This window comes from Tigriopus californicus, chromosome 11 (genome assembly GCF_007210705.1).
Source record: "Tigriopus californicus strain San Diego chromosome 11, Tcal_SD_v2.1, whole genome shotgun sequence".
NCBI lineage: Eukaryota > Metazoa > Arthropoda > Copepoda > Harpacticoida > Harpacticidae > Tigriopus > Tigriopus californicus.
The window spans coordinates 13,650,084-13,666,543 of record NC_081450.1 but is presented as its reverse complement, the minus strand read 5'-3'; the positions used below and the strand labels follow the sequence as shown (position 1 = coordinate 13,666,543).

General features: G+C 45.2%; 1 protein-coding gene and 1 long non-coding RNA gene across 4 annotated transcripts in view; one reads left to right on the top strand and one right to left on the bottom strand.

Moving 5' to 3' along the window:
• Window positions 1–6,412: 6,412 nt before the first annotated feature.
• The window catches only part of LOC131890229 (delta-like protein B), a gene marked incomplete in the record, with an annotated part of 10,426 nt that continues 378 nt past the window's right edge, over window positions 6,413–16,460 (top strand). Inside the window, 9 exon segments of the mRNA XM_059239535.1 lie at window positions 6,413–6,655; window positions 6,823–6,913; window positions 7,008–7,292; window positions 7,613–7,664; window positions 10,415–10,696; window positions 13,028–13,088; window positions 14,153–14,456; window positions 14,626–15,812; window positions 16,030–16,411. Coding sequence (XP_059095518.1) covers window positions 6,839–6,913; window positions 7,008–7,292; window positions 7,613–7,664; window positions 10,415–10,696; window positions 13,028–13,088; window positions 14,153–14,456; window positions 14,626–15,812; window positions 16,030–16,216 — 2,433 coding nt within the window.
• Window positions 8,879–13,029, bottom strand: LOC131890230 (uncharacterized). Of its 3 annotated transcripts, none has more exons than XR_009374285.1 (3): window positions 12,990–13,029; window positions 9,307–9,484; window positions 8,879–9,226 (listed from the first exon to the last, which is right to left on the bottom strand). It is a non-coding gene; the product is annotated as an uncharacterized LOC131890230 (long non-coding RNA). The 3 variants fall into 3 exon arrangements; XR_009374283.1 differs by having other exon boundaries at window positions 12,897–13,007; XR_009374284.1 differs by lacking the exon at window positions 12,990–13,029 and adding an exon at window positions 9,575–10,421.

Below are 16,460 nucleotides of genomic sequence, written 5' to 3'. Positions count from 1 at the left end.
GGCACCTGGTGCCCAATGCTCGATCACCGAGTTGGTCATCCAAGTGGCCCTGGTCAAGAGGTATTTATAGACGATTAAACGTGGCTGAACTCGATTTGAAAAGCGATATATTTTAGGATGAGGGAGGGTTTATTCAAATCTGATAATGACCCCGCATGGCGTCCGGGCTCTAAATGCAAACTCTGGATTTTTGTCAACTAGTATACCCATAGGAATCGGAGTGGTTGTCGGTACTCTGGAAAACGAACTATCAAGCTAAAAAACAACATGATCAATCTTGGTTGAACAAGCAATTCCCGGACAGAAGTGTTTGTCTGTCTTGGACTTTGATTGGAGCATTAAAATGGCCATAAAATTCGGAAAGAGCTCTTTCCCCCTCTAAAATGGAAGGGAGGGTTTCCAAGACGCGTTTTGCTCAAAATTTAACAAATCAACAAACATATGACTTACAAGTCCTAAAGGTTGTTAAAAAGCGAGTAATTTAACCTGGCTCATGAACAGCTACATATAACAATATTGCTTAAATGAATCAATTCTCAAGAAGCTTGTCCAAGTGGTTTTGAGTTCTTACACTACAATTAAAAGGGCTGAGAAAAGTCTTTTGTCCTTCAGTATATTGAAGTTTTAAGCCCGACGTTCTTTGACGCCAAATATTTATAGAACGGAAAAACTTTGATGAGTATGATTGGCAAATACCGTGGCAAGACCTAAAGTAAATATATGGCCTTTGAGGCCTAGTTTAATCAATCTTTGGAAAGAGGTTCTATTTTCCTGTCCAACACTCCATTTTGAGTCTAAGATCTCATTTTCTATCGATGATATATGGTCGTTTTTCTGCACTTGAAAGAGCTGCCGTTTTATGGCTCAAAAAACAAATGGTTCCAGAAACTGACCCGAAACCCATGACGCCTCACTGTTCGGGCACAAGTTGCAGTTTGTCATCTTACTTGATCCAAATCCATATCTCATCCGACCCTTTGAGGTGTTCATAAATCGAATCGGATGAAACTTTCAAGTGGAAGTCTCGTTTGGGGATTTGATTCCAAACAGACGTGTGATTGTTTAAGCCGACAGGTGAGGTGCAAAATCATTGAAAACGCAAGCTGTTTCCGAATTTAGATGCCGGTAGCACGTAGCACGTACCACACAATCAGACCCTGGGTCTTCCCTTCCAAAGTCCTAAACCCTATTCACGGTATGGTCGTCCCTGAGAATTGAATCAACAATCCTCGCACCCTCTTCATACGAAACGGCAGGATTCCCGGTCATCGAATGTCTCGAGGAATTAAGGACTTGAGCAGCTGGCATGTCGATCAAATGGTTCGAATTCAATCTCCAATACTGGCTACTACATTGTGTATTGCTCGGCGCTTTGAAACTCACAAAAGTTGAATTTCCGTTGGGCACTTGAACTGCGCATGTGTACCACTCCAAATGCCAGTTTGTGTTTGTCTTTTCCCAATCTTGAGGTCGAGTTAGAGATACATGGCAACTTGAAAATTAACCGCAATGTTTTTAGAATCAAAACGCTCGATGTGGATTTGGAAGGCACATGCCTTCTTGTCCTTGTCACCGCAATGAACGTTGAATAAAACAACAATTGAATTGAACTTTTGGCGCGTGTCTCTTTCCAATGAGAGAGAGCCGAACTTCTCCACATTTCCACAAACAGAAGCCGCAACAACTTGAGCAAACACTTGATGATGAAGAAGAAGTGTAGCGTCCTTTTGTTGTTGACTCACTTGAGCTCTTTCCTCGAGAAAAGGACGCCAAATGTCATCCATATGTGGTGCCAAAATAACATTTCGTAACCACAACGCCGCTCCGAAGGGGCTTCAACAAAGGGGAAGCATTGAAACCGCATCTCGATGCGAATTTCAAAATCTTTCCCAAGTATTTACAGTTTTATGAAATATGTTTTTTATTTCAAGAAGCTGAATGTGGTTTGAATCATACAACTGTATGATCTATATCATGACACCAATTTTGGTGCACTTTCACATACAGGCTCTGAGAGACTCATCTCTTTCAGTTGTTGATTGCCAGTGGTGTGGGTACCTTCTTCTAGAAAAAAAGAGACCTGAGTGTGAACAAGTAATGCGATCATTATTTTCGCAGAATGGTTGAGAGCAATTCTCTTAACGAGGATCGGAAGCCATTCGAAAGAGTTGGGGTTTGCTTGGAGAATTAGAAGCCAGAGGACCTGTTATCACACTCACACGAACGAAACGACGCACTGACTGGCTTTTGGGCTTCTCTTTGTTCCAAAGGATCCCAAGCTCTCGAAATGGAATTATCTTGTCTTATCATCTTTGCTTTTTCTGACAACTCTTTGACTTTTGTTCGAGGGTCAGAGAACAATGGCAGGAAAGTCAAACATGACCAGCCCCTCTCATACACAGACAGACACAGAGCCAAAGGAAGAGACTGAGCAAAACAGATGGCTCATGTTTGTTTACTTTCCCCAAAACCCAGCCCATTTTTCTGAATGGAGCGTTGCAGACCTGGGCAACTCGTTTTGGAATGATCAATCCATATATATCCGAACATGCGAGGAGGGGATTTGAAGAATTGAACACATCCTGATTAAGTCGAAGGAGTGGACCAGTATCCACTTGAGAGAACAATGGGTCCTTGTACGGTACGTATATGTCTCAATTCACCCATAATTGGAGCACCCATTTGAGTGCTGATGTCATGACATTCGACTCTTTTTTTTTCAAGAGCTTCGAGCGAGTGTTTCGACGCAGAAATTTGATTGGAGCTCAGTTAAAGTGGCTTGGTGGGTCACTTGGATGAAGGTGCCATTAACGAGTCTTCCCCATCATTGTTTAGCGAGCAGGTGACACATGCACCTTGAGGGCTTCACTTAAAAAAGGGTCGAGCAGCCGATGCAAGCTGCTCTTTGAGGACATCTTGTGACTATTATTATCCATTCTGAACACATGACACACTATGGAAAGGATCTTTTCTTCGCTTCCACAATGAGATCTTGCCGAACAGATAGATACTTATCATATCGGATAAGCTCACTGAGCATCAGACACACTGTTATAAAATTCTGATCTTCTTAGACTCGACCCTCTTTCATGGTATCTTTAGCGAACAAGAGAGCCCTTTTCTCTATTAATACCCACCATAATGAGGTCTGAGGCTTGGATCTGATTGGTAGCTGAAAAAAAACCTGATTGAGGCCCCATCAAAGGGGTTTATAATTAGGCATTTAAACAGTGGTGATAGGAGAAAGAGACTTGTGTCTTTGACACAAGGAAGGTGTTGGGCGCAACCTTATAGAGGAAGATCCAGAAGCCCGATATCATTGAGGAGAGGAAGGCGACCGAAGAAGAAGAAGAAGGTGTTAAATGACACTCAGTGACACTCTTGTCATTAATCCTTTGTCTCGATCGACTCGTTCCTAAATCGGCTTCCCCTTCCAAAATGATATTGCCTAAGTATACAATAACTCCAGGGAATGATTTTTCCTTAAGGTGGCATATAATCTGTTTCCTTGTAGACCCGAACGTTGACTAGTGATGAAGTGACACAAACGAGTGACATGATCCATTTGATCATACCCTAATCGGCCAATGACGTCTTTGTTTTGGGCGGGATTGGTTGTGTCTCCTTTCCGATCAAACGAGGATCGGCGACGACAAATTCAAGAACTGTCACTCGTAATGAATTAAATAACCGACCGGATGCATCCTTCTCCTTGTGACGATGAATGAAATTTTATTGACCATCTCCTTGGGGAATACGGATCATTTCCCCTTCGCTTTCGTGAGAAAGCACTCTTGACCGAGAATGAATGGGATTCGTAGTCCAGACATATCGATTGGCATATCCTGATTGGCATTTTTATTATCAATCGAAAAATATTCGCAATAAAGTAGTATGCGTTATTCTTTCCGAGTTTAACTCGATTCATGAAGTGTGAAAATTAGCTCAAATCTCGATCTTTTGTCTTGACAGAGATTCTGCTATTGTTCTCCAAAGAGATATGCAGAGATGATAAGTGAAGAACTGCAGACGAGAAAAGAGGGATTTCCATCTGGATCAATTGGGAATCCTCAAGATCGTGAGGAAAGACAATAGATTGTTTTTGCTGACAATTGCAGTTCTTTTGTCAAGTTTTGGGTATTGTCCCTTCAAAACCATTTTTACACTCGTGGCTCACCAATAGACAATTGCTAAACAGGAGCTATGATTCACGTCCTTTTCAGAGAACTTCTTTTTCTTTTCCTATGAATCTTTCAAGTATGTTGCTCCCAAAAGGCTTGGTAAAGCTCTCTTGTTCGTGAACAGAGTTGCTGGAAAATCTCTAGTCTTGATTCTTGGCTCCGAAGTGGACTTGAAGATCGACCAAAAATTTCCAGTTGAATGGCTTTAGCTGTGCTCTAATCAATGGCTGGATGCACATGACTTGCCTTGTTCATCCACACTGAACATGGCAAATTATGATTGGACTTGTTGCTTGGTCCTGTTGAAGGAATTTCACACTGCTTGAAACTTTCATATTTTGATCCGTCTTACTATAGGAGAGAGAGCTTTTCAAATTGGGTGGCTGTAGCCATTGGTAGAGGACTTTTTGTACCTAATGCACTAATGCTAAAATACGCGAGGGAATGAGAGAAAAAAAATTCGTCAGTGTTTGAGGATATTTGTCATGTTCACAGAGCTTCTTTGGTGGAGTCGACTTTTAAAGTCCTGAGACGTAACAGCGACAATTGATCATCATACCAGGCACGTGCGTACGTACCTACCACTGAACAAATGAAAAAACTTCATGAGCCGTAAAGACCTTTAAATATAGATTAGAGCAATGGAGACGCAAACGTGCCACATTCTCCAATACATTTGTTTTTGACTCCTTGAACTTTTCATGAAGGAATTCAAGCGTAAGAATTTGAATGTTGGCCGATCAATGGGATTGGCATGCTTGAACAGAAGCGATGGATGTAAAAATATGCACTCTATTCATTCATGGATTGCTCTTGGAAGTCAAAGGTATACAAAATTGTCAACAACTTGCTCATAAAGTTTAGTCAAAGCGCAACACGTGCCAAATGTTAACAACTTCACAACTCTCAATCAGGTTATCGCTCTGCGTTCACCAGAGTTGTCTGCAATCAAACGATGAACCATCGCGCATGTAACGACACCAACCATATCCGTCCGCAATTCAAAAAGCTATGTGAAATTCTGGTCAATTCAGTGATCAACATCGACATCAGCCAACCAATTTGGCACCAGTACCCACTACTTTTTTTGGAGCGATCGAGAGACGAGGGAATGTACGCGTGTATGTATATGCTGGCCATAAAATTGCCTCATTTTGAAACATGTCCCATCGGACTCAATGACAGAGAGAGACCTATTCCCTATTCCAGACGTGTTCCAAATATGGCAGAACGAAATCAAAAGCACAACAGACAGCTGATGATGATTTGGCTGGAAGGAATGGAGATCATCCTGGATGGTGTACGTAGAGCACTCATTGTAAGCATGTATACGAATACTTGGTGGGAGATGGGGGTGCTTTGGGTATGGGGTGGAGGTTAGAACGAGGAAGGAGGGAGGTGACTCCAATAGATCAACAGTTTTATGATGGCTTCCGGTGGAGTGGTTCGTTATTCGTTTCATTTCAAGAGCTCCACATCCACACCGGGAGCAACAGTTTCGATTGCCATGTAGCATCTCCACGTTTGAACATCTAGGCTTTAAATCCTTCTATTTCATTTTGGAAGTGAGAAGGCTTGGGGGCAATTTGATATATAGATATCAGTGAAAGAGGATCATTTATTTGAGATTTTGACAGCCATATCTGTGTCTTCCCATCTCGAAGGAACGACATGAGTCTTGGAGTAGGAGCAGGGACGGAGCTGGAGGATGGCATCTCCACCATGCTGAATGGCAGGGATGAAATGAGGAGGAGAGTTCCAAACTCCAAAGCTAAGCACACAACCCACCAACGAGGGTTTTAGTTCCTGCCAACACTGTAGCCGTTTTTTTTCCTTGCTCGAGGGGGAACGCAAGCCTTTGGAAATCATCTTTGAACATCTGCCTTTTTCGCGTCGTTTCCCCCGTCCACAAAATGCCGCCTCACCCCGTGTTTCTCTCGCCCCGCTTGGCCCGCTTCCTGTCCCGAAACTCCATCCATCCATCCATCCATCCATCCAGCGATTCTCGGCCGGTCCCGGCCCCAACCCGCCTTTCCCGCTCTTCCAGTAGCCACCCGAGCCACCCTCAAATTGGCTACCGGGTGACCGAACTCAAGCGAAAGACGATTCGAAATGGGGCTACCGAATCCGATCCGAAAAACCGATGTAGAGGCGAGGGAGAAGGGAAGCGCGCGCGCTCATGTTGGAGCATTGGATTTGACGGGGCATACGCGCGAGCAAGAGCGGGCTGCTCTCCAAAACAAACTTGTCGAGCTACAGTTCTGCTTAGACTGGTGAGTGAGACGGATGTGAGCGTTGCATCGGTTCGTCGACGTCGCCTTTAAAGCGAAAAGTTTCGGAAAAGTTCTCCTTCCCCACCCCGTAGCAGAAGTGGACTCAGTGAATTAGTGTCGGTCTCGTTGAACAAGAACCATATTCGTTGTCCTCATGTGTGCCCCAATTGTGCTCAATTTTCTCTTATTATTGTGACTAAGGTAAGCCCACCAAAAGCGATGCTTCCTCCCTGAAAGTTTAATGCTACATTGGGAAATATTTCAAAAAGGCGTGCGACTGAAATGAGTGCCTCCGGGCTCTCGACTGGTTGTCAATTTGCCAATCTGGGACGAAATTGATTTAATGATGGTTTTCCGCCCCATTTTAGATTGTAAATTCTCAAGATGAGAATCTCCTCCATACCCGGCACCATGATCCTCCTCCTTTCCCTGACCGCGTTAATCTTGAGCAGCCATGTCGTAAGTGTTGATTTCGGGGTTGTCTCGTCGAGTTGATTGCAACTTGCATTGTGTACCATGGCTTCCATATCTTAATACGGTTTGAATGTTTCAGGTCTCCGGCGAAGGCCTAGGCGTCTTTGAGCTTCGGCTGAAGAATTATGTGAACTCCATGCAAAAGAACGCGGATGGCCAGTGTTGTGAAGGCTTTGAAACGGCTAGTGGCCTCTGTACAGGCTTGTGTGTGACTCGATTTCGAGTGTGTCTGAAACATTATCAAGCTCGCATCGACTTGAGCAGTTCTTCAGTGTGCACATTTGGTGAGAGTCTCACACCAGTGCTATCTAACAACATTGCCAACCTTGATGTGATCTCATTTCCTCTGGACTTCAAATGGCCGGTAAGCGTCTTTCTTCTTGTTCTTTGTTGTTGGCAGAGTCATTAGTGAAATTGCGCTCAATTTCATCTTTATCTCGTGGAAAAATTCGTTATGTCAGTTAATCCATTTTGGCCGAAAGGACAACAGTTTGCATAAGGTTTTTTTATGTGCCGTGTTTGTTCATTGCGGTTGAGAGGAGTCTCTGGCTCCTGGGAGCGCGATTGGAAGACGAACTGGAAGCTCATGTCATTCGGGTGGGATTTCTTCTCACCTGATGATTCATTTCTTCCAAAGTTAATTTAACGGTGTATTAACCTGGCGTTGATTTTCGTCTTTTTCAGGGCACCTTCAGTCTCATCATCGAAGCTTTGCACGAAAGCAATCTTACCCAAGGTAGGACATATTCTCATTTTTATCCCTGATTATAATGAGGATGAGGGGGTTGTCCTCCTCGTTCCTCGGGTTAGAGGTCTCTAATGAGGCAGCAGGAAATTCTCTCGGAACAACCCGTTTTCATTAATATGCATAGAGGGCTCCTTTTTATCTTTCGTGTTCCACGGTGACTGTAGGTCAAGAGGCATTGTTTCCAGACACTCCACACAAAGTCCTCAATTCACTGATAGCAATCTCTCGAAATATATTCTCCTTTCCTCCACCCGTCTTCTTGCCTTTGCTCCTTTTGCTCCCTTTGAGTCTCCTCATCTGGTCTCCCTCCCAAAATCTTGGAAGAAGGAGAAGACGATGATAATAATGATGATGAGGAGTTTGGAAGAAGCTGCTACTCTTAATAATGCGGCGTTGAACTCTCTTGATAATGGCATGGTCCAGTTCTACTACTACTACCACCACTACCTTTATATGCACCTTGGCTAGCTTTGTGCTACTTCTCTATCCCGTGTCAAGAGTATGTGGAGTCTACCACTACTGAAGTTGGACATGAAAAAAAAATGATTCATGCCCTTTTGTAATGAACTGGTGTCGGTCGAGTTAGGCTGGGTCCATGCTCATACTGTTAGTCGAGAGACTCGCACACTCTTTCAAAAACACTGGTAAGCATCGATTCGAATGCTTATCGTTTCTCGAGGGTAGTTTGGAGTTTGGTTGAATATGAGCGAAAATTGAGTATGTGGTTGTCTTGTCAGGCTTAATTACTTCTAATTACCCCAGCTTCACTGATCATAAACCATGGCAACCCGAAAACCCATTTCTCTTTTGTTTTCCAAAAACTTTTTGAACTCGAATGTATGGGAAACTCGAGGGGGTTATTTGTCTCCAAGCCTTTTCATTCGAGGGAAGACACTTGTGTGTACGTACTGAAGATGAGCAATGGGGACAAGGTACCGGGTTAGATAGGGAGGGGGTGGGTGACCTCCGAATCTAAAGCACTCCTGGGGGTGAGAAGGTCGGGGAGGATGATCATTGAAACAAAGCCAAACCCATTCAAAAGCCAAGGGGCAATCGACTTTTCCAGTTCGATTGTAAAAAGCAGATGCGCTTCTTCTGCCCCGAAAACGAGATCACAAGAGTGTTGTCCTCAGGACCTAATTAGAAAGAGCTGAAGATCATCCTCGATCGGTGGCAGGATCCATCTTTCGATGGTGCTAGTAGAAGTTGTGGTGCTGGTGGTGACTCCTACCCCCAATCAACGATCGCCAGTTGGCTTCGTGGTTAGTTTTTTTCCGTCTTTCTAAAATCGCATTGCCCAGCTGACGTTAAGTGGCTGACTCTGGCTGACGAGCATTGCGAGAGTTCCAAGAATAGGTTCACACGGTTTCTGAAAATGGTTTACTGTAGTTGAAGACAACAAATTTGGGAGCTTCTGGAAATTGGCTCCATTCACCAGAGATGATTGGTATGGTGGTGTCAGTGTCGCTCGCTCGCGCATCATCCCATTCCTCGACTCTGAATCAATGGAGTTGCTCAAGGCATCGAACTCGAGCTTCTTCGGGCGAGAGCTAGAGAGAGAAAGAGCATATTCATCAACAACACCAGAGAGGTGCTACTCACCGGAAGTTGACCCTGAGACTCGACTTACACGTGAATTGTCGTTTCAACCTTGAGAGCGTTGTCCTGCATCCACCAGATGACTGGGGTGGAAGAGGTGCACACTCCCTGCCCATTTTTGGACAGTTATACCGGTAGAGAATGGGCAAGGGGTCAGGATTGTCGTCTTTCATAGTGAACACCTATGACAAGTGGGCGCTGATCTTCCCCTGAAAACAAATACAGGATTTGGAGCTCTATCATTATCCTATTATGAACTCAAGAGTGAAGGAGAGCATAGAGCACATGACACTGGAAACCTTAGGGACTTGGCAATGTTATCGTTTCTCTTGATCTCGGTGAATATTCCACGTTGAAACAGTCTTGCAGTAATTTTTCAAAGTGCTCTACCGTCCACTCGATATCAGCCTGATGGCACTAGAGATGCTTGGTCAGATATGAAAACCATGTCAAGCCATGATGAGATTGGCTTTTGCTTGTCCCCACGAGTGAGTGCAGTAGTGGTGCTCTGTCTCTTTTTTCCCACCCCGTGGAGAACGTCATTCGAGTTATCAAACCGCATCTCGAGGATCCATGCCGAGCCAAGAATTTTTTGACCATTCCACTTCGCTTTGGGATGTTATTCCAACTATCTCTAGTGGATGATCTTCATGTGAACGGGGGCTATGTCGTTCACCAGAAGAAGTAGCGGTGGTAGGAGTAATGGTAGTAGTAGTAGTAGTAGTGGAAAATCATAGGTTAGGCAAATGAACCGACGTATTCTCGTAGAGGATCTTGCCAATTTTGACCAACATGCAAATCCTTGGACGGGTTTGAGACATCCGGCGGGTTGCATGCTTGCCTTTTTTTGTGTCTACAATCATTACTGAACTTGGATCACTTGAAAAAAAGGAGCTTATCTTTGTCTCATTCAAGAGTTATTAAGTCTTGATTTATGTGTTAAGCTTCGTCGAGTAAGTGCCATAAAATTTGAATTATTCTTTATTTACAATTCCCACGAACCTGTATCATTCTCTCCGGGGTGATTGCGTTCGTCATGGAAGCTGCAAGACATATGATATACCCTTTGGTCCAATTTATTCCAATATCTTCCTCATCCCCTTACTAACGTGCCGTTTCTCTGGTCTCGTTCATTCTAGGCGGCCGAAGCCTCATCAGTCAAGTCGCTGTTCAAGAGCGATTGGATGCCGGAGAGATGTGGACATCCAAGTTGGATCGAGAAGGCCACACCCTCCTGGAGTATGAATACAGATTGATCTGCTCTGCCCATTATTTTGGGAAAGATTGTGACACGCTCTGTCGTCCTCGGAATGACCAGTTCGGTCACTACACCTGCAACGCCGAGGGGCAGAAGACTTGCTTGCCCGGATGGCAAAAGGATGCCACCAAGCCCGAGGGCGAGGGAGACTACTGTACCAAAGGTAAGAAAATGAACTTTTTTGTCATTGTTGAAGGAAGGAAAAAAAGGTTTTGACAAGTGTGCCAACATCAACACTCAATCAACACGATCTCTGAGTGAGCTCGAGGAGAAACACAATTGAGGCAAAAAGATTCGAATCGGGCTTGACCGTATTCGGCCAGAACACGCAAGACTGCTTTATATGTGTCTCCAGGCGCATTCCAATCGATTTAGACTACTTGGGAAACGTGTCAAGAACTTCGGATTCGGAGGATCTACACCCTCACTTAAAGAAATCCGAGACAGAGTGACACATGTCCATGAGCATTAAGTTACACATCCTGTGTCTTTACAGACACCTCTCTGGCTCAACCTGGCTTTTGTAGAACACGGCCAACATCCGGTCAAAACTGGCTTCATTAAGCAAAGTTGGGGCTCAATTTGCCAAAGTTTCTATCCTACTCTTGCCGCCAAACGCCTAATGCAAGATTTAAAGAAAGAAGTGACGCCAGGCTATATTTAAAGCTCCATGTCAGAGGCCAATGGTGTGCCTCAAGGGAGCCACATTGATCCATGAAGGAAAACGAGATATTCTGGTGTATTGCATTGAGGGAAGGAAGGAAGGAGAGAGGGAGGGGAGGGAGAGAGTTTGTAGGGTGGAGGGGGGAAATCTTGTCGCGTGGCGTCACCAAGCCAATGTTCGTTCGTCACAGTTGTTGAGCTTCCCCTTGAGTGACGTCACACACGTACGTACCAGCACTCCATACGTGGTAGGAGCTTGGCTTTCCTTTCGTTGGCTATCTATGGCAAGCTAGCACTGATTCAACGGAATCTGATGCATCACCAAGCAGGAAGGAACAAGCTCCTGGATAGACCTTTAAATGTGTCCCATCGGATCGATATCAGGTTGAATTTTGGCGGGTATTTTCCACCTTGATAGAAAACTTTTGTTCCTCTCCGACTGACGCGTCGTAGACAGAACCAAGCAAGCTAGGAAGGGAGGTAGAAAGAGAGAGAGAGAGAGAGGCCTTTGAAGCATGGTATAGCGTCGCTCTGCAGATGGATTATCCCTCGATTTCAAAGCACTCTTGGGCATTCTCTGGTGGGGTCCGGAGCTCACAGCTGCCACATGTGCACATGTGGATGAGCAGTTATTCACTCCCCACACACGGATACCACTGAAGGAAAGACGAGGAGTGGAGCTATTTCGCTTGGAAACCAAAGCGACCGGAGACCCACATCTGCTTTGGTGTCCTGATCTGGTGGACGAGTGAAGCTCTACCCCAGAAGAGTGAGCTTCCAGAAATGTTTACCTACTGAAGACCCAACGACGAACGTATATATATAGGGAGAGAGACAAACATCCTTTTTGCCTTGTTGTTGTAAATGAACTCCAGAAGAGTACCACCAACAACTTCCAACTTCCTTTTGTTGTGCGCCCTAAAATGGGATCGAAGTTGTTTTTTCCACCCCTTCATACCAAAAAACAGATTGCATCTGCACTTTTTAGACTAAAAACACCTTGTCATCTGCATAGTTGGCATTTTTGGGGGCGCATTCACCAACCTTTTCTTACTGAAGAGGAAGCCAGAATTAGGTTTTTGTCGCCAAAGCGTCTTCACAGGAAATTGCTTGGCAAATACTACAACCAAATGTTGTATTCGTCCCCCAACTCTTTCGCCGGGAAAGACAAGGTGTGATTCCAAGTTAGCCAAGCACTCGGAGGCACGTTTCAGCAGTGGCTAGACGTTGACTGCTTCTCGATCTGGAGTTCTGGACAAAAGCCTATAATTTCCACATGTGTGAGATGGCATGAGTTGAAAAGAGCCCCAAAGAGGGTCTGAAAAGACCATCAATTGAATTCTCGGACTCTTTTCTGGAGGCTCTGAATAACCATCCGAGTTCATTTGGACCCTCTATTGTATCTGGCCATTCAGACCAATTTAGAAAAGTATGCAGCACACACATTTTTGTTAGATGCCATTCAAACTTAGGATCTACACAGCTGTACTTTTTTCCTCAGTTTTCTCCTTGTCTCACTCTGGATTTCAGCGGAAATGAAATGAACAACCTGCCATGTCGGAGTTTTAGCATATTGTTCTACGCTCAATCACGTCGGTCGGGGTCTCCATTTACAAAAAGCTTGAAACTAGAGAGTATTACAACTCTATTGACACATTTCCTGTCTTAAACCCCTCCATTCCACCGAGATGTATTCTGACCTTTGGCCCTTGCCAAGTAGAGTTTACGTGATCCAAGATTGGAGGAAGCCAGACTTCAAAACCACACAGATTTCTACTCGTCACAAAATTCACCTAACTGGCAACTCAAAATGTGTTCTTTTTCATTTCAGCTGTTTGTGCCAAGGGTTGCCATCCAGAGCACGGAAAATGTGACGTTCCCGGGAAATGCCAGTAAGTATTCAATGCCCAATCACTTGGGAACATCAAGATCTGATTTCTCATGTGTAGGTGTTTGGTGGCTGGGCAGACTCCAGAAATAGGACTTTTTGGTGGCCCTCCAAATCTCGAAAATCGTCGCCCAACCATTGTTTACCAGGTTCATAGACCTGGATGGAGTGAGAGAGAAAGAGCACTGGAGAGTTAGTAGGGGTGAGATGGCTGCTGAGTTGGGGGAGTGAGGGCACCCAATGGTTGTCAGAGTTTGCTCTTTCCCACGAGAAAAATATTAAAAGCGACTGCAGACAAAGGGGTTCGGGGAGAGCTCATCTTTGCGACATCTCGGGGTGAACTGAAGGCAAATCATTCATTTGCGAGGAAATTCTTTCCATTTCATTTTGCTGCAACCTCGGATCGCTCTTTCTACGAAAAAAAAGAAGGTAGCCGTTTGAGCAAGCCATGGTCTTAATTGAGTGGCCCAAGGCCACAAAGTAGTTTCCTTTCGAACAGATCGAGGCTCTGATTAGGATCTTCTCGTATTTGGATTTAGATTAATCCTGGATTGTCTGGACATGGATTTGGGTGCTCGAACCCATCCTTTTTTTCTGGAATAAGTTTAGACAGGAGGACTCGTACCACCAGGGCGAACTTAATTAGAAACCTGAGAGTCTTGGAGCACTGCCGACAACTGTAATTAATTCGCCTTATATAGAAGGCGCTTGGCGCGGAGTTCGGTCGTTTCATGATCACTTTTTGAAACGAATTCTTTGCCCCCTTTTTGTTTCATAAAGATGATGATGAGACGGCTCGAGAGGAGTGTTATGCTCCTAATGATCTCGAATCTCGAACCCCTTGGAAAAATGACGTCGGCGTCAGACTTAAAAGCAATTTCCTGCCTTGTTTGTTTTCCGACCCGGGAAGTCTCGAGAAAATGATCTGGAAAACTGGATTCCATGTCATAAATGACACTTTTCCGTGTATCGGAATCCACCGTTGAAGTTGAAACGCCAAGCTAGATTTTGTTCCTTCGTGGAGGTGAACTGTGCTTTATTTCATTGTGTTTCTTATCTCTTTTCTAGATGCAAAAGCGGCTATGAGGGGGAAAATTGCGACAAATGTGTCCTGTATCCTGGATGTGTTCACGGATCTTGCCAACAGCCTCACCAGTGCCTCTGTAATGAAGGCTGGGGCGGTTTGTTCTGCAATCAAGATCTGAACTACTGTACCAATCATAAACCATGTCGGAATGGAGCTACTTGTCGGAACACCGGACAGGGTTCCTACACTTGCTCATGCCCCCCCGGTTACACTGGTACTAATTGCGAGAGCCGCATCAGTAATGAGTGCGATCATCAGCCTTGCTTAAATGGAGGAACTTGCCAGGTAATTACCATTGTCATTGCCCATAAATCCAACTAGGCATCCACCTCTTGGCTCTACTCTTCAAGGAAACGATAGAGCGCTTGGGATCGTGCAGAAAGGGCGGACTCGATCGTCCAATCGAAACTCATGCATTTTTACTGATCTTCCTCTTGTTCTTCCCTCTCTACAGGGCTCGGGAGTGAATAATTACACCTGTGTCTGCCCCCTGGGGTTCCATGGCCATCACTGCGAGATGAGGGCCCAAACCTGTGCCGACCAACCCTGTAAGAATGGGGCCAGTTGCTACAACACACGCGATGGTGGATATCAATGCAAATGTCTCCCCGAATTCCAAGGCGTCAATTGTGATGTGAAGATTGATCATTGTCGTGCAACGCCCTGCTTGAACGGAGGCACCTGTAGCCTCACCGGACCTGATACCTACGAGTGCAAGTGCCCGACGGGTTTCTCCGGCAACAATTGTCAGATCAACGTCGACGAATGTGCTGGAAGCCCGTGCCAGAATGGAGGAACTTGCTTTGACTTTGTCAACGACTACAAGTGTTACTGCCATGCCGGGTTTGTCGGCAAGAATTGCGAAAAGAACGTGAACGACTGCATCACCAATCCGTGTGCCAATGGTGGGACGTGCCACGATTACATCAATGACTTTAAGTGTGCGTGTCCCCCCGGATTCACGGGCAAGCATTGCTCTCAAGAGATCAACGAATGTGCCTCCAGTCCTTGCATGCACGGGTTCTGCGTGGACAAGCTCAACGACTTTGAGTGCAAATGTCTTCCCGGTTATTCTGGAAAGCATTGCAATGTGCTTCCGGATGGAACTGTGCTTCCACTCGAAGGCCAGAGGGAGGACGGAGAGATGGATGGAGGCCAGGTGGCCCTCATAGTCGCCTGTTCGTTCTTGGTTCCCCTCCTAGTCATTATTGCGGCTATCTTGTTGTGGTGCAACAAGCAGAAACAGAGGCGTGAACAACGGAGAGCTGACGCCGAAGCTCGGAAAGAAAACGAGTTGAATGCTGTGAACTGCATGAGCAAGTCCAAGATGTTGGACGATCATATGATTGTGAACCCTCTGGACTACCCCAAGCAAAAGAGTGTCAACACCAATCCAAACATTGCCGATGAAGAGCTATTCAGTGCCAAAGACAGTGCCTATGCTCAAAAAGCGCGTTCAAACCTGTCGAGTCGAGCCTCAATGATGCTGTGTGACAAACTCGAGAACAGTTCTGTCGTCTCATCCACGCCGTCTTTTGTGGACAAGCCCAGATTATCTAATCTGCCCTCGTCGGCACTTCGAGCTTATGAGAGCTCTTCGTCCTCCACCTTGAGCAGTGGGGCCTCTTCCGTTTGTTCTAGGTAATTATTTTCCCACACATTCATATGCTACTACCTGTACTGTATGTACAAGTGTACTACACGTCTAGAGTCCCTGAAATGATAATTGCTTGGCTCCCCTCCTTCTCCATTTTTGATAAATTTGGGTGCTACCCACATAGTACCCTGCATCATTCCAGAAGCCATTCTCGGGTCAAAGTTGAGCATGAACTCACGTACGTGATATTTTTTATTGCAGTGAGTCTTCAACCCACCATTCCAAAGAGTACGGACTGCCAACCGCTTCCTCGATCTCTCAAGCAGCCTCTGGAGCAACTGTTGGCCCCTCTTCGTCACCGTATCGCACTTCTTCCAGTAGGGATCGCAGGCCTTCACCCTCACCCAGAAAGACGTATAAAGACGATTTGTTCGCAACTGAAGTGTGATGAAACAAAATGATGTTCGACAAGAATGTCATCATCGTTTGAAGGCTCGTGGATGAAGCAATGAAGAAGTGCATAAACAAGTGTGAAGAAGATTCCCTCTGAAAACCAAAGAAAAGTTATGACTCGATTATTAGAGATCTCGTTTCGGAACAACATGTTTGGGGTTGTTCCCGCCTAGTGTCAGAAAACAAAGAAGAATCCAAGGATGAGGTCAGGCAGCCGTGTTTGTCTCATATAACTATCA